At 37.8% G+C, this 25,921-nt stretch overlaps 1 protein-coding gene across 1 annotated transcript in view; it reads left to right on the top strand.

The window, feature by feature from the left end:
- The window catches only part of LOC133652726 (voltage-dependent T-type calcium channel subunit alpha-1H-like), a 70,918-nt gene that overhangs the window by 32,626 nt on the left and 12,371 nt on the right, over nucleotides 1-25,921 (top strand). Inside the window, exons 6-9 of the mRNA XM_062051778.1 lie at nucleotides 3,896-3,988; nucleotides 11,701-11,939; nucleotides 15,481-16,001; nucleotides 23,819-23,985. Coding sequence (XP_061907762.1) covers nucleotides 3,896-3,988; nucleotides 11,701-11,939; nucleotides 15,481-16,001; nucleotides 23,819-23,985 — 1,020 coding nt within the window. The remainder of the gene's footprint in view (nucleotides 1-3,895; nucleotides 3,989-11,700; nucleotides 11,940-15,480; nucleotides 16,002-23,818; nucleotides 23,986-25,921) is intronic.

The following is a 25,921-nucleotide window of genomic DNA, read 5'->3' as shown; positions in this document are numbered from 1 at the left end:
AGGTGGTCTGCGATGTCATTCAATGTGTCCTGCCACATGTGCTAATGTGGCCCGCCACATCATTCAATGTGGTCAGGCATGTTATTTAATGTGGTCTGCTCCGTCATTTAATGTGGCCCTCCATATCATTCAAAGTGGCCTGCCACATCTTTTAACATGGTCTGCTACATCATTTAAGGTGGTCCACCACATCATTCAATGTGGCCCGCCACATATTTTAACATGGTCTGCTCCATCATTCAAAGTGGCCTGCCATATCGTTCAAAGTGCACTGCCACATATTTTAACGTGGTCTGCTACATCAATTTATGTGGTCCGCCACGCCACTCCAAGTGGGCTGTCACTTATTTAAAAATGGTCTGCTCCATCATTTAGGTGGCCCACCATATCTTTTAACATGGTCTGCTACATCATTTTATGTGGGCTGCCACATATTTTAAAGTGGTTTACTACATAATTTAATTATTTTTTTTCCTTGTCATTCCAAGTGGCATGCCACATCTTTTAAAGTGGTCTGCTTCATCATTTAAGGTGGTCCGCCACGTCATTCAATTTGGCCTGCGACAACTTTTAAATGGCCTGCCACATATTTTAACATGGTCTGCTATATCATTTAATGTGGTCCGCCACGTCATTCAAACTGGCCTCCCACATATTTTAACATGGTCCGCAACATCATTCAAAGTGGTCCTCTACATCTTTTCATGCAGTTTCCCACATTTCATAACGTGGTCTGCCACATCATTATTAGGTGGCCGGCTACATCTTTTAACATGGTCTGGTACATCATTTAAAGTGGCCCACCCCATCATTCAATCTGGCCTGCGACAACTTTTAAATGGCCTGCTACATCATTTAATGTGGTCCGCCACATCATTCCATTTGGCCTGCCACATATTTTAACATGGTCTGCTACATAATTTAATGTGGTCCACCACATTATTCAAACTGACCTGCCACATATTTTAACATGGTCTGCTATATCATTTAATGTGGTCCGCCACATCATTCAATGTGGCCTGCCACAACATTTAAGGTGGTCCTCTACATCTTTTCACTTAGTTTCCCACATTTTATAACGTGGTCTGCCACATCATTATTAGGTGGCCTGCTACATCTTTTAACATGGTCTGCTATATCATTTAATGTGGTCTGCCACATCATTCCAATTGGCCTGCCACATATTTTAACATGGTCTACTATATCATTTATGTGGTCCGCCACGTCATTCAAACTGGCCTGCCACATATTTTAAAATGGTCTGCTACATCATTTATGTGGTCCGCTTCATCATTCAAGTTGGCCTGCCACAACATTTAAGGTGGTCCTCTACATCTTTTCACGGAGTTTCCCACATGTTATAACGTGGTCTGCCACATCATTATTATGTGGCCTGCTACATCATTATTATGTGGCCTGCTACATCTTTTAACATGGTCTGCAACATCATTTGATGTGGTCTGCCACATCATTTCAAAGTGGCCCTCCACGACATTTAGGTGGTCCTCTACATCTTATCATGTTGTTTCCCACATTTTCTAACGTGTTCTGCCACATCATTATTAGGTGGCCTGTCACATCATTCAATGTGGGCTGCCATATAATTTAAGGTGGCCCCCTGAGGGCACCGCTGACTAAAAAGGAGTGTGACATGCTGAGGAGAAAGGGGCAGCAGAATTTGAAATGAGATGCTCGTTATTCACTCGCTGTAGTTTTTAGTTAATTCAGTCGGAATCATGAAATATTAACAACATGAATAAAAGATTGTAGTTTTGGAAAAATACTTTTGCTGGTGGCTCCAACGTCTGTTCATTAGGACGCCGTGTCGAACATAACCGAGTACATCAAGGAGGATCCTCCTGTCAGATTGCATTTTCATTGTCTAAAATAATATTGTCAGTCCATCAAATAATTTATTTGAAGTTTTAATGTTGCATGGCATCAAAAAAAAAAAAAAAACACAATGAGGCGCATAAAAAGCTCTCTTTGTGTTGTTGCTCTCCTCCTTTTTACAACTTTTAGGGGCGGGATTTGAATAAACGGCCAGTAAATCCTCATTTCTGATTGGCTATTTGAAATGTCTACTGTGTTGTTTTTGTTGTTATTCTTCCTCTTCTTTTTTCTTTTTTTTCTTTTATTTTCCCTATTTGGTGTCCTTTTCCTCCATTTTCTTCTTTTTGTTCTCATTCTTTTTCTTGTTTTTCTTTTTCTTCTTCTTGATCTTGTGCTTCTTCTTGTTTTTCTTCTTCTTAATGTTCTTTTCCTTCATTTGTTCTTTTTTCCTCTCTTGTTCTTTTTCTTCTTTTTGTTTTTGTTTTTTTCTTTTTCAATTGTTTGTTTTTCTTAATTTTCTTAATTTTCTTTTTCTTTTTCATGTTCTTGTGCTCCTTTTCGTTTTTCTTTTAGTTGTTGTTCTTATTTTTCTTCATGTATTTTCTTTTTGTTCTTCTTGTTTTTTTCTATTGTTCCTTTTTCTTCTTTTCTTTTCATTTTTTTCTTATTTTTTTTCTTTTTCTTCTCTTCGTGCTCCTTGTTTTTCTTTTGCTTCTTGTTCTTCTTTTCTTTCATTTGTAAATGTTTTCCTCTTGTTTTTTTTCTTTGTATTCTTTTTGTTGTTGTACTTTTATTTTTAAATTGCTTTATTTTCTTGATTTTATTTTTATTTTTCTTGTTTTCTTTTCATTTTTTTTCTTATTTTTTTTCCGTTTTCTTCTCTTCATGCTCCTTGTTTTTCTTTTGCTTCTTGTTCTTCTTTTCTTTCATTTGTAAATGTTTTCCTCTTGTTTTTTTTTCTTTGTATTCTTTTTGTTGTTCTACTTTTCTTTTTAAATTGCTTTATTTTCTTGATTTTATTTTTATTTTTCTTGTTTTCGTGCTCCTTCTTGTTTTTTTTTGTTTGGCTTCTTCTTGTTGTACTTCTTTTCCTTCATGTTTTTCCTTCATGTTTTTTCTTCATGTTTTTCCTTCATTTTTTTCTTCTTTTTCTTGTTTTTTTTCTTCCTGTTATTTGTTTCTTTTTCTTCTTCTTGTTCTTTCCCCTCATTTTTCTCTTTTTGCTCTTCTTTTTGTTCTTTTACATTTTGTTTTTGTTTTTCTTAATTTGCTTTTCTTCGTTTTGTTTTTCTTGTTGTTAATTTTTTCCTTAATTTTCTTCTTTTTATTTTTATTTGTTTTGTTTTACTTTTAGTTGTTTTCCTTTGTCTTCTTTTTCGTATTATTCTCTTTCTTCCGCTTTTTTTTGTTTTTGTTCTTTTAGTTTATCGTCTTGTTCTTCTTTTAGTCATTGTTGTTATGTTTCTTCTTTTTCTTGCTCTTCCTCCTTATTTATGGGGGTGCCAAATCCACAAAACAAAACAATAATTTCCATTTTTCCGACGTTTTTGTCTGAGCTGACGTCCTGAGGAGACGTCTAACGAGTCTAATTTCATTTTAAACGACATCATTTCGTACTACGTCTTTCTTTTAATGCACCTTTATCGGCGTGTCATAAAAATTGAATAAATTAAATCAAGATCTGCTGTTTTGTGTTATTAATAGACAAGGTCCAGAAAAGCATGGATGAAAATGATGACACAGCTCCACTAAGGAGCTGTGTCAGTCCTTTGGCGTATACACACACACACACACACACACACACACACACACCCACACCCACACACACACACACGCACACACACACACACACACACACACACACACACACAGACAAACACACACACACACACACACACACACACACACACACACACACATACACACACACACACACACTAGCACATAAAGAATAAGGTTATTTGTAACATGGCTGGCAGAAACAATAGATTGCAAAGATATTTTAAGGTTGCAAGTGTGCACTTCCTGGTAATAAATAACTCACTTTCTCTTCTCTCCACAGGTCATCACGCTGGAAGGATGGGTGGATATCATGTACTATGTCATGGATGCTCATTCCTTCTACAATTTTGTATATTTTATACTGCTCATTATTGTAAGTAACACACCGTCTTGTTTCTTTTCACCAACTTGCCCTCAGATGATATCAGTCAGACAAAAGGATATCTAAATGACACGGGTGTCCCAATACTTTTTCACCTGCCATACCATGCCCATTATTAGGAGCCTTGTGTGTTGGCCGATACTGACATTGATCTGGTACGATATCAACAGGAATCACACATACATGACTTATTATTGTTCACGATCATCGTCTTGTTTTTGTTTGTCTTGTTCTTGTTTATTATCTTGTTTTTGTTTATCATCTTGTTCTTGTTCATCGTCTGGTTTTTGATCATCGTCTTGTTCTTGTTCATCGTCTTGTTCTTGTTTTTTGTTCATCGTCTTGTTCTTGTTTTTGTTCGTCGTCTTGTTCTTGTTCATCGTCTTGTTCTTGTTCATCGTTTTGTTTTTGTTTATCGTCTTGTTTTTGTTTTTGTTCATCGTCTTGTTTTTGTTCTTCTTCTTTTTGTTCTTGTTCATCATCTTGTTTTTGTTCATCGTCTTCTTTTTGTTCACCGTCTTCTTTTTGTTTGTTTTTCTTTTGTTCTTGTTCATCATTTTGTTTTGACCATCATCTTGTTCTTGTTCATCGTCTTGTTCTTGTTTTTGTTCATTGTCTTGTTCTTGTTCATCATCTTGTTTTTGTTCATCATCTTCTTTTTGTTCATCATCTTGTTTTTGTCTGTCTTGTTTTTGTTCATTTTTTTTTTTTTTACCGTCTTGTTCTTGTTCATCGTCTTGTTGTTGTTCATCGTCTTGTTTTTGTTCATCGTCTTGTTTTTGTTCGTCTTTTTTTTACCATCTCGTTCTTGTTTTTGTTAATCGTCTTGTTCTTATTCATCATCTTGATTTTTTCTTCGTCTTGTTTATGTTCATCGTCTTATTCTTGTTCATGTTCATCATCTTGTTTTTGTTCATTGTCTTGTCTTTGTTTTTGTTTATCGTCTTGTTCTTGTTTTTGTTCATCGTCTTGTTTTTGTTCATCGTCTTGTTTTTGTTCATCATCTTGTTTTTTTTACCGTCTTGTTTATGTTTTTGTTCATCGTCTTGTTCTTATTTATCGTCTTTTTCTTGTTCATCGTCTTGTTTTTGTTCATCGTCTTGTTTTTGTCCATCGTCTTGTTTTTGTTCATCGTCTTGTTTTTGTTCGTCTTTTTTTTACCATCTTGTTCTTGTTTTTGTTCATCGTCTTGTTCTTATTCATCATCTTGATTTTTTCTTCGTCTTGTTTATGTTCATCGTCTTGTTCTTGTTCATGTTCATCATCTTGTTTTTGTTCATCGTCTTGTTCTTGTTCATGTTCATCATCTTGTTTTTGTTCATCGTCTTGTCCTTGTTTTTGTTTATCGTCTTTTTCTTGTTTTTGTTCATCGTCTTGTTTTTGTTCATCATCTTGTTTTTTTTACTGTCTTGTTCTTGTTTTTGTTCGTCTTGTTCTTATTTATCTTCTTTTTCTTGTCCATCGTCTTGTTTTTGTTCATCGTCTTGTTTTTGTCCATCGTCTTGTTTTTGTTCATCGTCTTGTTTTTGTTCGTCTTTTTTTTACCATCTTGTTCTTGTTTTTGTAAATCGTCTTGTTCTTATTCATCATCTTGATTTTTTCTTCGTCTTGTTTATGTTCATCGTCTTGTTCTTGTTCATGTTCATCATCTTGTTTTTGTTCATTGTCTTGTCTTTGTTTTTGTTTATCGTCTTGTTCTTGTTTTTGTTCATCGTCTTGTTTTTGTTCATCATCTTGTTTTTTTTACCGTCTTGTTCTTGTTTTTGTTCATCGTCTTGTTCTTATTTATCGTCTTTTTCTTGTTCATCGTCTTGTTTTTGTTCATCGTCTTGTTTTTGTCCATCGTCTTGTTTTTGTTCATCGTCTTGTTTTTGTTCGTCTTTTTTTTACCATCTTGTTCTTGTTTTTGTTCATCGTCTTGTTCTTATTCATCATCTTGATTTTTTCTTCGTCTTGTTTATGTTCATCGTCTTGTTCTTGTTCATGTTCATTATCTTGTTTTTGTTCATCGTCTTGTTCTTGTTTTTGTTCATCGTCTTGTTTTTGTTCATCATCTTGTTTTTTTTTACCGTCTTGTTCTTGTTTTTGTTTATCGTCTTGTTCTTATTTATCTTCTTTTTCTTGTTCATCGTCTTGTTTTTGTTCATCGTCTTGTTTTTGTCCATCGTCTTGTTTTTGTTCATCGTCTTGTTTTTGTTCGTCTTTTTTTTACCATCTTGTTCTTGTTTTTGTTCATAGTCTTGTTCTTATTCATCATATTGATTTTTTCTTCGTCTTGTTTATGTTCATCGTCTTGTTCTTGTTCATGTTCATCATCTTGTTTTTGTTCATCGTCTTGTCCTTGTTTTTGTTTATCGTCTTGTTCTTGTTTTTGTTCATCGTCTTGTTTTTGTTCATCATCTTGTTTTTTTTACCGTCTTGTTCTTGTTTTTGTTCATCGTCTTGTTCTTGTTTATCGTCTTTTTCTTGTTCATCGTCTTGTTTTTGTTTATCGTGTTTTTCTTGTTCATCGTCTTGTTTTTGTTCATCGTCTTGTTTTCGTCCATCGTCTTGTTTTTGTTCATGTTCATCGTCTTGTTCTTGTTCATCGTCTTGTTTTTGTCCATCTTCTTGTTTATGTTCTTGTTCATCGTCTTGTTATTGTTCATCGTCTGGATTTTTTTCATCGCCTTGTTTATGTTCATAGTCTTGTTGTGGTTCATGTTCATCATCTTGTTTATGTTTGTCTTGTTTTTGGTCATCGTCGTGTTTTTGTTCATCGTCTTATTCTTGTTTTTGTTTGTCTTGTTTTTGTTCTTGTTCATCGTCTTGTTCTTTTTCATCGTCTTAATCATGTTCATCATTTTGTTTTTGTTCTTGTTCATCGTCTTCTTCTTGTTCGTGTTCATCGTCTTGTTCTTGTTCATCATCTAGTTTTTGTTACTGTTTATCGTCTTGTTTTTGTTTTTGTTCATTGTCTTGGTTATGTTCATCGTCTTGTTTTTGTTCATCATCTTTTTGTTGTTCATGTTCATCGTCTTGTTCTTGTTCATAATTTTGTTCTTGTTCATCGTCTTGTTCTTGTTTATTGTCTTGTTTTTGTTAATCTTATTTTTGCTCATCGTCTTGTTCTTGTGCATCATCTTTTTCTTGTTCATCGTCTTGTTCTTGTTCATCGTCTTGTTTTTGTTCATTGTCTTGTTTTTGTTTGTCTTATTTTCGTTCATCGTTTTGGTCTTGTTCATCGTTTTGTTTTTGTTCAATGTCTGTTTTTTGTTTATGTTCATTGCCTTTTTTTGGTCTTGTTCATCTTCTTGTTCTTGTTCATCGTCTTGTTCTTGGTCTTGTACTTGTTCATGGCCTTGTTTTTGTTCTTGACTGCTTGTATCACACATGATATCACACACAAGTAAACACTCTGCGGGACTGCTTGTATCGCACATGATATCACACACAAGTAAACACGCTGCAGGACTGCTTTTATTGCACATGATATCACACACAAGTAAACACTGTGCAGGACTGTTTGTATTACACATGATATCACACAAGTAAACATTATGCGGGACTGCTCGTATCGCACATGATATCACACACAAGTAAACACTGCGGAACTGCTTAAACCGCACATGATATCACACACAAGTAAACACTCTACGGGACTGCTTGTATAGCACATGATTTCAAACACAAGTAAACACTCTGCGGGACTGCTTGTATCGCAGATGATATCACACACGAGCAAACACTCTGCGGGACTGCTTTTATTGCACATGATATCCCACAAAAGTAAGTTACTTGCATGTGATATCACACACTCGTATCGCACATTATATCACACACAAGTAAACACTGCGAGACTGCTTGTATCGCACATGATATCACACACAAGTAAACACTCTGCAGGATTGCTTGTATCGCACATGATATCTCACAAGTAAACAATCTGCAGGACTGCTCGTATTGCACATGATATCACACACAAGTAAACAAACTGCGGGACTGACTGCTCGGATCACACATGATATCAGACACAAGTAAAAATTGCGGGACTGCTTATATCTCACACTATATCACACACAAGTAAACTCTGCGTGACTGCTCGTATCGCACATTATATCACACACAAGTAGACACCCTGCGTGACTGCTTGTATCGCACATGATATCAGACACAAGTAAACACTCTGCGGCACTACTTGTATCGCACATGTTATCACACACAAGTAAACACTCTGTGGAACTGCCTGTATCGCATATATATCACACACAAGTGAAACTGCGGGACTGCTTGTATCGCACATGATATCACACACAAGTAAACACTCTGCGGCACTACGTGTATCAAACATGATGTTACACACAAGTAAATACCCTGTGGTACTGCTTGTATCGCACATGATGTCACACACAAAATCACTCTGCGGGACTGCTTTTATTGCATGTGATATCACACACAAGTAAACACTTTGCGGTACTGCTTGTATCGCACATGATATCACACACACAAGTAAACACTCTGCGGGACTGTTTGTATCGCACATGATATCACACACACAAGTAAACACTCTGCGGGACTGCACGTATCCCAGACGATATCACACACAAGTAAACACTCTGCGGGACTGCACGTATCGCACATGATATCACACACAAGTAAACGCTCTGCGAAACTGCTTGTATCGCAGATGATATCACACACAAGTAAACACTGCGGGACTGCTCGTATTGCACATGATATCACACACAAGTAAACGCTCTGCGAAACTGCTTGTATCGCAGATGATATCCCACACAATTAAACACTCTGCGGGACTGCTTTTATTGCACATGATATCACACACAAGTAAACACTCTGCAAGACTGCACGTATCGCACATGATATCACACACACGTAAACACTCTGCACGGCTGCTAGTATCGCTCATTTTAAATGCAAGACGCTATCGACTGATACTAGCTGACATCGGACCGATATCTGATATCAATATCGGAGCGGGACACCCATGTTTGATAGATACAGAATGCATTGAGCTCTCTTTTAGCACACGTTTGTTTGATACCACTCAGCGCCGCATCGCTCTGCAGTGTGGCGGTTTAAATTCCTTTCCAATTTGCATACATTTGACACGTCGCCCCCTGAATGATGTGCTTTGTGCGCCTGCATCTCTGCTCCCTGGAAAAACCCGAAATAACCCTGTTTTTTCTAAACGGCGCCGCAAGCACGGCCACCGACTGCTGTCCTGTTTATGATGTCGTGTATATGATGTCGTGTATATGATGTCGTCCTTATCGCGCTTCTGAGAGGGTTCTTTTTCAAAGATGAAGTCCTATTTTTGCAGCCTGTCGTTTGATGCAAAAGCTCGTTTTATGCGTTTGGAGAATAGAGGGACACACATTCGGGGGCAAATGAGGCTGCTTTAAGGACACGGGAGGGTTAAAGTAATGATGAATTATAGAAAAAGTCAGAGAAAATAGTTTAAAAAATGATGAAATTATTAACGCATATGTCACATTAGCATTTTGATTGATGATCCGAATAGCCCGTTTAATCAACTCACCCATGTCATGATTTATGACGTTATCATGTCACTATGATAATAGATGTCGGCCTCGTTATCATCATTTGCTAGCTCCACCGCTAGTATCTTAATTAAATAGTGACTTTCATTATCCTTTTTATGACCGGTTTATTGTATTGTTTTTTTCCATCAACTGCTTGTTTTATAGCCTTTAAGAATGTTGACGATGAGGTAATGTTGCTCACGTTGCCATGACAACAAGATAAGCGACGTCCAAACATTGTTACCGAGCTCCTTGGTCAGGCTTTTTGAAGGAAAACGTCACTTAAAAAAATAAAATTGTTGCCCATCGTCCACACACCGCATATTCTAAACAGTAAACAACTGCTAGTAAGAGGCAGATAATAATGTGGGGCTGTTCCGCCTTGAAAGCCCTCTAAAAAGCATCCAAAACTCTCCAACACCGTTTTGTAGACACACTGTGAGTGTATGTGTATTGTAGTAACATTCATAATAACATGTATTATTTACAGTACGTCGGCCATTTTAGGCATTACCGTAATTGGGGATGGGTACTGAATCTAGTACGTTTTTGGCACCCATCAAATTCACGTAAAATCCAACGGCGCCACGTCCCAACCCAGTGCTCTTTGCACTTGGCGATCACTCCAGCAGCACAGAGAGTGCTCATCTGGAGGTATCGTTTGAATGATCAAACGATACCTCCAGAGGGGTGTCCAGAAAAAAGTCACAAGTTCAACAAGGCGAATTAATCTTCAAAAAGCAGATCGTTTCTGAACGCTACATGTTTTAAGCCACCTGGTGCACAATGTGAGTAAATCAGATTGATGACCCGTGAAAGTGCTGTGAAATTAAAGCACCTATATGACACAACCCAAACAACCTTCCCAAGTCATGGTGCAAAAGATACATAAATAAATGCAACGGACATAAAGGTTAACACACATGGTCACACATGACACAACCTGCTCACTGAACTTTGTGGATATTATGAAAAAAAAAATGTCCAAACACCATCAACATTTTCTAAATTACACCCATTACATCCATTACTATGCATTATGGGAAAAATGCAAAACACTCTGTCCACATGTATCCAAACTTTTAAGGAGGTTGTCACAGAAGTAAACAAGATAGAAGTTCAACTTTTACATATTGTTAATATCCAATTTTATACATATATATATATATATATATATATATATATATATATATATATATATATATATATATATATATATATATATATATATATATATATATATATATATATATATATGCATAAATATGAATATAGATGTATGTATGTATATACTGTATATATGTATATATACAAGTTAGGTCAGGAAAAAACATGGAAGCTATTTCATCCCTACAAGCCTGTTTCTCAGGTTTCCTTTCTCCTCAGGGAATTTTAGGCTTGTAGGGATGAAATAGCCTCTGTGTTTTTTCCTGATCTAACATATATTCCGTATATCGAGCACTGTATAACGGATACACCACAGAAACCTCGACTATATATATGTATATATATATATATACATCTATATGTATAAAGATGTATATATATTATATCATAATAGTTGAATGAATGTATAATTGATAATTAATATAATTGGATATTTGGAGTGTGTGAAAGTTTACTTCTTGGACGAGCTCCTTAAAGTTTTGTAATCAATCAGAAATATCAAGCAGGTAAAATGATCCAAACATGGATAAGTGTTGAAATTGTTTTGCATTTTCCCATCATGCTTTGCTTTTAAATAGGTGTAATCCTGACTTTTTTCATGGTGAATGGACATTTTTTTTCTTTAATAATATCCACAAATTGTGATATATTGTGTCAAGTGTGACCATGTCTGTCAATATTTTTTTTTTACAACATGACTAGGGACGGTTGTTTGCATTGGGTCGTATAAGTTAATACTGCGCTCACGCTCTTTCAAAGCATAATAAGTGGCCATAGACCTGAAGTAATCACTTTGTTAGCGGGGTGGTGGCAAGGTAGCAACACATTAACTTACTTTTTAAAATGAATTGACAACTCTCGCGGGCCATAGTTCGGACACCCCTGCTTTATGTACATGTTATTGTTTTTTTCTTTACGTTCATTTTCCAGATAGCATTTTAGCTTTATTTGCTTCTCACCGAGCTTCTTCTTCGTCCCCACGTCGCCGACCAGGTGGGCTCCTTCTTCATGATCAACTTGTGCCTGGTGGTCATCGCCACCCAGTTCTCTGAGACCAAGCAGCGCGAGAACGCCCTGATGCGGGAGCAGCGCGCTCGCTACATGTCCAACGACTCCACGCTGGCCAGCTACAGCGAGCCGGGCTCGTGCTACGAGGAGATGCTGCGCTACATCAGTCACCTGTATCGCAAGCTCACGCGCCGGCTGCAGAGGGTGTACTCCAGCTGGCACAGGTCAGATATAAGCTTCCGGAAAGGTGTGCTCGAATAAAATGCATTCTAAAAATCCCGCCTCCAGGCCTGACCGTGGTAAGCGAATACCCGCTAAAAAGGATTTTACGAAAATAAACTAATATTTGCATAGTTGGAGCCTAAAATAAACATTGTTTTTACGTAATTCGAGGTATTTAATCATGAAATAACACCCATATAGTCACCTCGACGCTCCTTTTACCCAATATACAGCATGTGGTAGCCCGGAGGATCCTCCAAGCGTCATTGCTATGGTTGTCTCCCGGCCACTACAACATAACCACTACCTAGAAATACACTATATTGCCAAAAGTATTTGCCCACCCATCCAAATGATGAGAATCAGGTGTCCTAATCACTTGGCCCGGCCACAGGTGTATACAATCAAGCACTTAGGCATGGAGACTGTTTCTACAAACAATTGTGAAAGAATGGGCCACTCTACGGAGCTCAGTGATTTCCAGCGTGGAACTGTCAGAGGATGCCACCTGTGCAACAAATCCAGTCGTGAAATTTCCTCGCTCCTAAATATTCCAAAGTCAACTGTCGGCTTTAGTATAAGAAAATGGAAGAGTTTGGGAACAACATCAAGTCAGCCACCAAGTGGTAGGCCACGTAAAGTGACAGAGAGGGGTCAGCGGATGCTGAAGCGCATAGTGCAAAGACTTTCTGCACAGTCAGTTGCTACAAAGCTCCAAACTTCATGTAACCTTCCAATTAGCCCACGTACAGTACGCAGAGAGCTTCATGGAATGGTTTTCCATGGCCGAGCAGCTGCATTCTAAGCCATACATCACCAAGTCCAATGCAAAGCGTGGGATGCAGTGGTGTAAAGCACGTCGCCACTGGACTCTAGAGCAGTGGAGACGCCTTCTCTGGAGTGATGAATCACGCTTTTCCATCTGGCAATCTGATGGACCAGTCTGGGTTTGGAGGTTGCCAGGAGAACGCTACATTTCGGACTGCATTGTGCCGAGTGTGAAATTTGGTGGAGGAGGAATTATGGTGTGGGGTTGTTTTTCAGGAGTTGGGCTTGGCCCCTTAGTTCCAGTGAAATGAACTTTGAATGCTCCAGGATACCAAAACAGTTTGGTAAATTCCATGCTCCCAACCTTGTGGGAACAGTTTGGAGCGGGCCCCTTCCTCTTCCAACATGACTGTGCACCAGTGCACAAAGCAAGGTCCATAAAAACATGGATGACAGATTCTGGTGTGGATGAACTTGACTGGCCTGCACAGAGTCCTGACCTGAACCCGATAGAACACCTTTGGGATTAATTAGAACTGAGACTGAGAGCCAGGCCTTCTCAACCAACATCATTGTGTGACCTCACCAATGCGCTTTTGGAAGAATGGTGAAAAAATTCCTATAAACGCACTCCGCAAACTTGTGGACAGCCTTCCCAGAAGAGTTGAAGCTGTAATAGCTGCAAAAGGTGCACCCACATCATTTTGAACCCTATGGGTTAGGAATGGGATGGCACTTCCAGTACATATGTGAGTCAAGGCAGGTGGCCAAATACTTTTGGCAATATAGTGTACTTCATCACAACTTTGGTAATTCCTCTAAATCAGAACTAGGCTTCCATGTGCCGAAACCACGGGCGTAAGTTGGTCTACTGGGCAGTGGCAGCTATGACCATTAGCCGAGTTATTAGCATTCTGTATTGTTAGCATTGCGTGTACCGCATTGTCATCACGTCAAAGGCTCACCAACGTCTAGTGGAGCTGATGATATCAAAGATAAAGTGCATCAACTGAGTAAATCTCACTGGTAGCGGTCTTGTTAGCATTACGTGTGGCGCCGAGTCCCATGGAGTACTGCTACGTCTCGTATTTTAGCATCGCTCAGATCAAAGGCTCGCCAAAGTGGAGATGTGTTATTGACGAGGCAGGAGTTGAAGATGTAGTGCTTTGACAAGTTGGCCAACTGTGGTGAAGATACCGCCAAGATTAGCCGACGTGTTGTTGTTAGCATCGCTCACCCTTAAACTGGAAACATAGAGGAAAACGTGAAAAAAGTGGGGAAAATTAGAAAAGGGAAACATTTTTAGTTAATGAGGGGAAAGAAAGGGAGGGGATTCAAAAAGGGGTAAAAATAAGGGTAAAAGGGGAACATTAAAAAATGTGGAACACATTTTAAAAAAGAGAAAAAAATTAAGAAGTGGGTAAAATGAAACAAAAAAAAGAGGAAATGAAAAAAGGGGGAAATGAAAAAAGTGGGACAAAAAGGGGGAATTAAGAAAGGGGTGAAATGGAAAAAAAAGAGAACATTAAAAAAGGGGGAAATTAAAAAAAGTGGAAAAATAAAAAAAAGGGGAGGGGAATTAAGAAAGGGGGAAAATGAAAAAAAGAGAGACAATGAAAAAGAAGGGTAATAAAAAAAGGTGGACAAACTAAAAAGGGGGGGGGAATTTAAAAAAAATGGGGTGAAATGAAAAAAGGGGAACAACTTAAAAAAGGTGGGACATTAAAAAGGTGGAAATTAAAAAAGGTTGAAAAAATTAAAAAAGAGGGACAAATTTAAGGAAGGGGATACATAAAAAAGAGAGAAAATAAAAAGGGTCAAAATGAAAAAAATGGGGTGAAATGAAAAAGGGTAAACATGAAAAAAAGGGGGAAAATTAGAAAAGGGAAACATTTTTAGTTAATGGGGGGAAAGAAAGGGAGGGGATTCAAAAAGGGGTAAAAATAGGGGTGAAAGTGGCACATTAAAAAATGTGGAACACATTTTAAAAAAGAGATAACAATTAAGAAAGGGGTAAAATGAAAGAAAAAAAAGAGGAAATGAAAAAAGGGGGAAATGAAGAAAAGTGGGAAAAAAGGGGGGAATTAATAAAGGGGTAAAATGAAAAAAAAGAGAAAATGAAAAAAGGGGGGAAATGAAAAAAATGGGGTGAAATGAAAAAGGGTAAACATGAAAAAAAAAGGGGGCATTGAAAAAAGGGGACCTACTTAAAAAAGGGGGGGAAATTAAAAATGTGGAAATGAAAAGAGGGAAAAATGAAAAAGGGAAAAAAGGAAACAATGGGGTGGGGGAAGCGGTGAAATATGGGAAAAAAGGTAAAAAAAAAAAAAAGACATTAAGGGGATACATGGATAAAAGGGAGAAATGAAAAAAAGGGAAAAAATGAAAGAAAGGTGGAAAATAAATGTAAAAAAAAACCCCAGCAAAAATATTACAAAAAATACACAAAGGGGGGAGAAAAGAAGAATATATTTTTAAAATCTTTGCACTGGTTTCAGGTAACATCCACGGTTAAAATAAAGGAGCATGTGCGGGTCAAAATAAATGGAGTGATTAACACAATTAAGGCAATACTTTTTTGCCATCAATCACAAGAGTTAACTTGTTTTTTTCGACAGTCCTAAATATAATTATTATGAATGTTTGGAAATGAAAAGTCTTCACATTACTTCAGATGATTGTGTTCAAAAAACAAAGAAAAAGATCCTCCAACATCTCTTAATGAAGGGTATTTGTGTTCTGTGTCGGTGACCATTTTTGTGTTCCTCCCCCCAGTAAACGTCGTAAAAAGGTGAACCCTAACGGCAATGGCGGAGGCGGTACCGCTGGAGGTAACGGACACGGCCCCGGCTCCAGCAGAGGCCCAGGTAGCGCTCGGTGGTTGAGACCCATCCACAACCTGTTGCAACACCATCAGCACCACCACTGCCGGCTCACCAACGGCGGCCAGCACGCCATGGGCACCACTAGCGCCGAATACTCGGGAGGAGAAGGAGTCGCCGGAGGAGCGGAGGAGCTGGAGATGAAGTCGCTCCCTGTCGGTCAAAGGAGTTCTAACGGGAACAGCGGCGGTCAGTCGGTGGTCAGCCAAGGCATGGGGGCCTTGCTGAGGAGACTGAACGGTGGCATGAACTACCCCACCATCCTGCCGTCCTTCGTCTGCAGCTACAGCAGCAAGACGCCGCCGCCTCACTCCCAGCAGGGGGGGCACAGTCCGGAGCCGCATCCGCCGAACCACCCCGCTTCAGAACACGCTGACAAACTGACCCAGCTCTACCAGCTCGTAGGACAACACAGTAAGAAGCCACACCCGCAAACATGGCAGAAACACACAAGAGCAGTTTGAAGCTTTAGGGATGGCTTTAGGGATGGCCTTCGCAGAAAAACCAGGTCTTACATTTCCTGTTCTCACGGAACCATCCACATCTTTAAACGTTTCCTCCAGCAGCTAACTGTATCGCCTAAAACCGAGTGGCTCCGCTCAGTCGATAATTCTCCAGTGCAGCTAATAAATTATAAATATTATTGTTAATATCACCACTGGAGGATGATGCTAAACATGTTACACAGAGAAAGCTACTAGTGAAGATAGTCGCTGAACGAGCTTGAAACGACACAAAAACTAAGGGCTTGGTAAAGTTAAGAAGTTTGGATGGAAGCGGAAGAAATCAAGCAAATATTAAAAAGTGGATTAATTAAGAGTTAGAGCGGGGATGACGTGACAATAATTGTTAGGCTGCCCAGTTGCTGTCCAGCGACCTCCGCCAAGGGCAAGCCTAGGGATGGGTAGCGAATCCGGTACTTTTTTGGCACCGACTAATTCACGTAAAATCCAATGACGCCATGTTACGAGTGACGACTCAGCTGCCCTTTCGTACTACTTCGGCACTTGGGGATCACTCCAGCAGCACTGAGAGCGGACTCAGCCAAACTACCTGGAGGCAATGTTGCTATTTTCAATGCCAACAAATAAATCGACTCAAAAAAGTGGAAAAAGGCTCCACTTTTCCCAAAAAAATGCGCTAGCTTGACGCTAATACACGTTGGCTTTGCTATTGACATGCTATGGATTAGCATTAGCGATTTTACATTTCAACACCTCCAAATGTGTCCATGACAACTCCAACCAAGAGGCACGCTACAATCAAACAGCTGGTGCTGGTGCAATACTTACAGTATTAACACTTTTTAGGGCGCAACAGAAGACTAGACAGCAAAGAATGAATGAACTAGCCAACACAAACTACACGCTACTGCCATCTAACGCCTTGGACTTGCAACTGTCATTGAAACCTACTGAAAAGACTCAGGAACATGATAATCGTTCATTCATTTAATTTATCATTTATTTCAGGTAATGACATGAATAATAATAATAACAAAAAAAGTACAAAGTTGACAACACAAAATATAAATTAATATAGTGTAAAAGGTAAGGTGTAGTATGTTATGCATGATTGTCCAGTTTTGCCTGAAAGGGAGTGGGAAGAAGATAACTAATTTATAATTTATAATAATTTATAATAAAACAACTAATAATCAGCTCATTTCTAATTATTGGAATAAAAAAAATGAAATGTTATCAAAAACATTATTTATCAACACAAACAAAAGTACTGAATCGGAACCATTTAGTGCGGGTATCAATGCTAGGAATTGGTACCCTATCGGTTCAAAAATGAATTGTACCCATCCATAGTCAAGACGGATCGATTCATAAATTGATACCAAGGGTAGTATCGGTCTGGTGGATACAATACAATAAACTATATCTAGTTTAGCCTTTCGTATTTAAATGTGTCTTTGGTTTACACATATTTTTATGTTTGTTCATGTTCAAAAGAGAACATTAATCGGAACAACTTCCTGTCCTTCGGACAAGCAGTTCTTTCTTTGAAGCGTTCTTCATTGCCTTACCTTCTCCTTGATAGAACTGCAGTGACAGGTCAGGACTGAAGACCAGAGATTTGGCAGGAGTGCTTAGTTTCCATGGAAACCCAGTTATTTTTACCAAGATAATCTGGAAAATCCTATGCACGGCTTTGTAAGAGGAGCTTGGGGAAGACCCTTTTCTGGTCCCTCTGAGGTTTCCGAGCGGTCAGCCAGATCACGTGTAACCTCGGCCACAGCTTTGGGAACTGGCGACCTTGAAATTCCAGTCAGTTCTGTTGGTCTTTCTATGCCCCAAAAAGTCCTCCTAGATTTCTGGCTTCATTTGTCTTGCCAAGTCTCGTCACCGAAGCCTCGCATACAAACAATACCATGTGAAAATATGCCTGGGGTATACAGTACTTCATGCCAGAGCACTTGTCAACCAGTCCAACTAAGGATGTACCTATCCCGATCATGGGATCGGATCGGTGGGCGATATTTCCCTTTTTTAACTGATCAGCGATCAGCTAATGTTAACATGCTAACACTCGGCATGTGTCAACTAGCAACATACACTATATTGCCAAAAGTATTTGGCCACCCATCCAAAAGATCAGAATTAGGTGTCCTAATCACTTGGCCCCTTAGTTCCAGTGAAAAGAACTTTGAATGCTCCAGGATACCAAAATATTTTGGACAATTCCATGCTCCCAATCTTGTGGGAACATTTTGGAGCGGGCCCCTTCCTCTTCTAACATGACCGTGCACCAGTGCACAAAGCAAGGTCCATAAAGAAATGGATGACAGAGTCTGGTGTGGATGAAGTTGACTGGCCTGCACAGAGTCCTGACCTGAACCCGATAGAACACCTTTGGGATGAATTAGAACGGAGACTGAGAGCCAGGCCTTCTCGACCAACATCAGTGTGTGACCTCACCAATGCGCTTTTGGAAGAATGGTGGAAAATTCCTATAAACACACTCCACAACTTTGTGGACAGCCTTTTCAGAAGAGTTGAAGCTGTAATAGCTGCGAAAGGTGGACCGACATCATGTTGAACCCTATGGGTTAGGAATGGGATGGCACTTCAAGTTCATATGTGAGTCAAGGCAGGTGGCCAAATACTTTTGGCAATATAGTGTATTTTACCCTGAGGTGTGTACCTGCGAAATGAGCTTAAAATTGACCATAATAATGTTAGCATGCTAACAGTTTACATGCCTGAAGTAACAAAATATTAGAATTGTATGTGTATGCCTACAAATTAGCTAAAAGAGCTAGCATGCTAACAATCAGCATGCGTCAAGTAACAACAATTGTTTACCCTGAGGTGTATATCTACAAAATGAGGTATAAAGCAAGCGTGCTAACATTTGAAAATAAACGTGCTAACGTTAGCATGCATAATATGAAACGTTTGACTCTGAGGTGTATATCTGCAAAATGAGGTAAAAAGCTACTATGCTAATATTAGCATGCTAACAATTGGCATGTTTATGGTAAACAATTAAAAAAAAATAATTGACACTGATGTGTATATTTGTAAAATAAGCTGACAGGTTAGAATGCTGACATGCTAATGTTAACATGCATGATTGGACATTTTTGACTGAGGTGTATACCTGCAAAATCAGCCGATATTTACCACAGCTGTGTCCCAGTGTTCACATGGCTAGAGATTGCATCGTTTGTTCGCAACACGCAAAGCCGCTTACAGAAGACGCCGCCGATGCTTTGTCTGACGTATTTCAGTTATTTCTGTCCCCAGACTTAACAAACTGAATAATCGAGTATTACCTTTGGTACACAGGTACACAGTAAAACTTAAAAACCGCTCTACTTTTCCAGCTTGATGCTAATATACATTGGCTTTGCTATTGAGATGCTACTGATTAGCAGTAGCGATTTTACATGGCAACACCTCCAAATTTGTTAATACAAACCCCAACTAAGATGCACGTTACCATCAAGCAGCCGGTGCGTTATAAGTACAATACTTACAGTATTAACACTTTTTAGGGCGCAACAAAACAATTAAACACCATAAACTATACACTACTGCCATCTAACGTCTTGGACTTGCAAGTGTAATTGCAAGGTTCTGTCACACTTAAACATGTAAACAAATCCCTGGATGGTGTGTAAACGTTTTACTCTCAACACTAAAAAAGACTAGATGAGCACAGAGACAGTAAGATCCGGATCAGCCCCAAAATATAATCACACGTTGCTTAGCCCGTCTCTGACTTTTCCTGAAAGTTTCATCGAAATAGGCCCGACACTTTTTGAGCTATTAATAGCGGAATGAAAGAAACGGAGTGAAACATCAAGTCTTTGTCTCTGCGGGTGGAAGCCAGCATACACACACACATAAGCTGAAGGTAGTAATCTGCCCGTAACTTTTTTGAGTTCAATCCACCAAACCCTGCCTTGACTAGTAAACAAAAACTAGAACAGCTCATTGCAGGTTACAGTTTTATATAGGTGACGTGTGGGGATGTGTACCAAATTTGGTACTTTATAGGCACTGACTGAATTCCCTCGGTACTACCGGGTATCTATTCTCGTCAAATCAAAGGCTGCCCTTTGCTGCGCATGACGTCTGTTATGCCTTGGCGAGAATGAGGACTCAGGTGCAGAAGGGGGACAATTGACACAGGCTTTATGATTAGAATTTTCAAAATAAAACAGGAAGTGTGCCAGACAACCCCAAAACAGGACTTCCCTCACCACGGTGTGACAACGTCACGCGTAATGTAAGGCATTACTATTCCAAAATGTGTTAGCTTGATGCTAATTTACATTGGATTTGTCATAGACAGGCTACTATTAGCATTAGCCATTTTACATGGCGATTTCAACACCTCCAAATTTGGTAATAAAAACTACATCTAAGATGAATGTTACAATCAAACAGCTAGTGTCTAATAAGTACAAAACCTACAGTACAAACACTCTGTAGGGCGCAACATAACACATTCAGCTTCCTGGACAATGCTACTTCCATAATTAGCTCATTTTTAAATGACACATTTGAATTATAAAACATCTAACATTTAATAAACACAATAGTGCTAAAAAAAAATGTACTTGATAAGATATCCTAAACTAAGATTTTTATATCGGTATCCAGAAATTAGCAGAACATTTAAGTCAAAAATAAGTATTTTATTCTGAAAACAAGCATTTTTCAACTTGCAATCCTTAAATTAGGCATCCTCGGGATGTTGCAGGATCTTTAAACAAGACTTGACAGGAGGGAATAAGTTCATATTGCCCCGTTGCTAGGCGGATCTCGCGTAAGAGGAAAAGGGGAAGGTTAATCATTTTGCAATGCAGTCCGCTGAAAATGATGGAAAGTGGGATAAAGTTGCAATTGCTATAAAACACATTTTAAAATAATCAAGTCACTAGACAGTGGCACACACCCTCCGATTCGTCACGTTTCAAGTGTTAGGTAAACCCTGACAAATGGGGCCATATGAATCCCCTTCCTACTGTGTATGTGAGGAAAAACCAAAATATCCTATTTGAAAAGTTATTTTCTCAAATGTAACATTTTTAAACTAAAATAGAAAACATACAATTATTCATGGTAAAATGAAGACAATGTAAAGTCAGTGACCAAAAATAAGTAAATAGCTCTTAAAAAAATAGGGAAGTTCCATGAATAAAACGAGACATTTTGGCAGGTGGCAAATCATTTTCAGAGTGCTGGTGTGCATAGATTAGCAGTTACAGGGAATGGGTACCGTATCGGTTCAAATGTGAGCGGAAGTCATCCCACGTGATGCGCACTGTGACTAAAGGACCCTCCTCCTCCTCCTCCTCATCCTCACTCCCGCCAAGTGATTACGCTCAATCTGTGGCTCGGCCCCAGACTGCAATTTCCTGTTCCCACGAGGGGTGGAAGGATCCTCGTCACGCAACCACGGCTGGCTGCAAGTGCAAAATGGTTCTTCACCACATTCTCACCTCCATCTTACACATTTGCACTGTTGACTGACTCACGTGTCGTCAGTGAAAATGCTGCCTGTTTGGTAACGTTTTCCACCAAGGGCCACATACTGAAAAGTCAAAGTATGCGGGGGCCATTTTTTAAATTTAAAACAAAATGCTAAAAACATATATATATATCCATCCATTTTCTACCGCTTGTCCCTTTTGGGGTCGCAGGGGGTGCTGGAGCCTACCTCATATATATATATATATATATATATATATATATATATATATATATATATATATATATATATATATATATATATATATATATATATATATATATCCATCCATTTTCTACAGGTTGTCCCTTTTGGGGTCGCAGGGGGTGCTGGAGCCTACCTCATATATATATATATATATATATATATATATATATATATATATATATATATATATATATATATATATATATATATATATATATATATATATATATATATATATATATATATATATATATATATATATATATATATACACACATATACTTACATATACACACATATATATACACATATAATATACATATACACGTATATATATACACATTTATACATACATATATACATACACACACAGAAATATATATATATAATATACATATATACACACAAATATATATATATACATATACACACACAAATATATATATATATATATATATATATTTAAATATATATATATACATATACACATATATATATACACACATATATATACACACGTATATATACACACATATATATATATATATATATATATATATATATATATATATATATATATATATATACACACATGTTATACACACATATAAATACAGTTGCGATCAGAAGTTTACATAAACTTGTAAAGGACATAATGTCATGGCTGTCTTGAGTTTCCAATATTTTCTACAACTCATGGGACAATGAAAAAGGAGGATTACCTCCAAATTCTTCAGGACAACCTAAAATCATCAGCCCGGAGGTTGGGTCTTGGGCACAGTTGGGTGTTCCAACAGGACAATGACCCCAAACACACGTCAAAAGTGGTAAAGGAATGGCTAAATAGGGCTAGAATTAAGGTTTTAGAATGGCTTTCCCAAAGTTCTAACTTAAATGTGTGGACAATGCTGAAGAAACAAGTTCATGTCAGAAAACCAACAAATTTAGCTGAACTGCACCAATTTTGTCAAGAGGAGTGGTCAAAAATTCAAGCAGAAGTGCCTCATTGCAGTGAAACTTGCCAAGGGACACTTAACCAAATATTAACATTGCTGTATGTAAACTTTTGACCCAGCAGATTTGGTCACATTTTCAGTAGACCCATAATACATTCATAAGAGAAGCAAACTTCATGAATGTTTTTTGTGACCAAAAAGTATGTGCTCCAATCACTCTATCACAAAAAATAAGAGTTGCAGAAATTATTGTAAACTCAAGACAGCCATGACATTATGTTCTTTACAAGTGTATGTAAACTTTATAACAACTGTATAAATATATATATATATATATATATATATATATATATATATATATATATATATATATATATATATATATATATATATATATATATATATATATATATATATATATATATATATATATATATATATATATATATTTATACAGTTGTTATAAAGTTTATATATATATATATATATATATATATATATATATATATATATATATATATATATATATATATATATATATATATATATATATATACACACACACATGTATATACACACACACATATATACACATTTAATAGTGTTAACCATTGTTTTTTTTGTAATTTTTCAAATTATTTAATTCATATGTAACCATTTGTATGTTGTTTTTTTTAATCAACTACTTTTTTTATTGTTATATTTTTTAAATATTTGTACTCTATTATTATTATTATTATTATTACTATATTTTAGTGACTAAACTTTTTCCAACAGTGGCTGCATTCTGAAAATGTAAGGGTTTAAAAAAAAAAAAAAAAAAAAGATATAAAATATATTTAAAGACAACTTTGTGTTATGGATTACACAGTAAATTAATATTCATTAATAGTTAAAAATCTTAGCTTTTTTTTAATATGTTTTACGATTTTTGCTTTTTTTTTTCTTACATTTTCACTATTTTTAATAGTATCATTATTATGTGACATATGTAACATAACTGATCGAAAGTCTCCAAAGTCCAGGAGCAGCTCTTATATAACGTCTGACCCTTACCCATCATGCCCCTGGCAGGTCACCAGAGTGTGCTGTACCAGCTGGCGGGTGTGGTGCCCAGTCCTCTGCTCCTGGAGCTGCTGGGCTGCCCCCTGTGTGCCCGCAGCCTGGAGACCTTGGAGCTGGAGCTGGGGGACCTGGAGGGCGGCAAGGGAGAGGCTGATGGACTGTACGACTTCCCCCAGGTCGCTGTGGTTGACACAAATGTGACTTTGATATCAAAATGCCAACTTTAGGGAATGGAAATGGTGCGATACAGCATGGATGATGACCCAAAAAAGATAGCTGGTCTCATATTTGGGGTCAACAGAATTATACTTGCAATCCGGCGCTAAAAAGCATCTTACCAAAGTGAAGATTTTAAAAAAATATATATATTTCTAACCCAATCTTTTATCCTAAATCATTTTGTAATGTAGCCCGTGAAACATAAGAGTTTGAAGAAAAAAAACATTGCTGCTAGCTACAGTATTTCGTAGTTACGATGCTAATTTAAAACCCTAACCCCCCCGAAAAACATGCTAATGTTAGCCTACTAACAGTTAGTATGCGTGAAATAAAAGAACATTTGTCTCTGAGGGGTTTACCTGCCAAATTAGCCCAAACGCTTGCATGCTACCACTTAGCAAAGTTAGGTAAAAAGCTAACATGCTAAATGTCAGGTTCAAACACTGATGACATCTATTAAACAGACAAAGAAGCAAGGAATTAAACAGAGACATAATTAAATTTGGCTCAATTGAGGAGAAATGTCTGGGCTGTACTCTTGCACAGTCTCCACCACGCTCTGACGAAAGATTGTACGCCTCCTCTTTTATTTGGACTTTCCCTGATTACATGACAACAGCTGTTTCTAAGGGACAGGGGTCGTAAACAGCCATCGTCTTTGATTACCAAAACAGTTCAAAGAAAAGGCAGTAAAACAGTACAAAGAAAAGGTGCCTGGAGCTTGCGTCAGGTCCTGCTTCCACTCTGCTTTGTAGATCTTGGGTCAAGACAATATATTTCTGTGGATTACAATACATCAAAGAAACCGAACCACTCCTGTCTCCTCCTATTGTACACAGTGGAGTTTTACAAGCCTTTTGCTGGGTAAGATCAAAGACAGCTTTTGTCCTCTCGCAGGGCGAGCTGAACTCAATGTAACACAAAGTTTTGTGATAACTTAGATACAATTATTCTGACACTAAAATTATAACAAAAAATATGCTAACAGTTAGCATGCGTGAAGTCACAAAATATTTGACTCTTGAGGTATATACCTGTACGTCGCCTTGTTCAGCACCAGCTTCTGCTTCCGTTCCACCCGGCACTCGAACCTGGGTCCACCTGAATGAGAGTGCGAGCACGCCAGGCACTGAGCTAAAGGCCTGACGTGTCAGCTCGGAGTCCAGCTGTTAGGGAGTGAGGTTCCACCATCATACACGTGGCACGTCCGTTACATACCTACTAAATTAACTAAAAAGTTTGCATGCGAACAGCTAGCATATGTGAAGTAACAGGATATTTAACTCTGAGATGTATACCAACCAAATTAACTATAAAGCTAACATGCTTACTTAACATGCTAACAAAATACTTGACCCTGAGTGTATACCTTAACAATTAGGTAAAACGCTCCTATGCTAATGTTAACATGCTAACACTCAAATACGTGTCAAGTAGCAACATATTTGACCCTAAGGTGTGTACCTGCGAAATGAGCTTAGAAGCAACTATGCTAATGTTAGCATGCTAACAGTTTACATGCGTGAAGTAACAAAATATTTGAATTTAAGGTGTATGCCTACAAATTAGTTTAAAAAAAAAAAGCCGGCATGCTAATGTTGACATGCTAACAATCAGCATGCGTGAAGTAACATAAAAATTTGACCCTTAGGTGTATTTCTGCAAAATGAAGTATAAAGCAAGCGTGCTAAAATTAGAAAACAAACATGCTAGCGTTAGCATGCATAATATGAAATATTTAACTCCGAGGTGTATACCTGCAAAATGAGGTAAAAAGCTACAATGCTAATATTAGCATGCTAACAATTTGCATGTTTACAGTAACAAAAAAATTGGACACTGAGTTGTACACCTACAAAATGAGCTAAAAAGCTAGCATGCTAAAAATAAACA

This window comes from Entelurus aequoreus, linkage group LG06, assembly GCF_033978785.1.
Source record: "Entelurus aequoreus isolate RoL-2023_Sb linkage group LG06, RoL_Eaeq_v1.1, whole genome shotgun sequence".
NCBI lineage: Eukaryota > Metazoa > Chordata > Actinopteri > Syngnathiformes > Syngnathidae > Entelurus > Entelurus aequoreus.
This window is presented reverse-complemented; position numbering and strand designations above follow the sequence as displayed.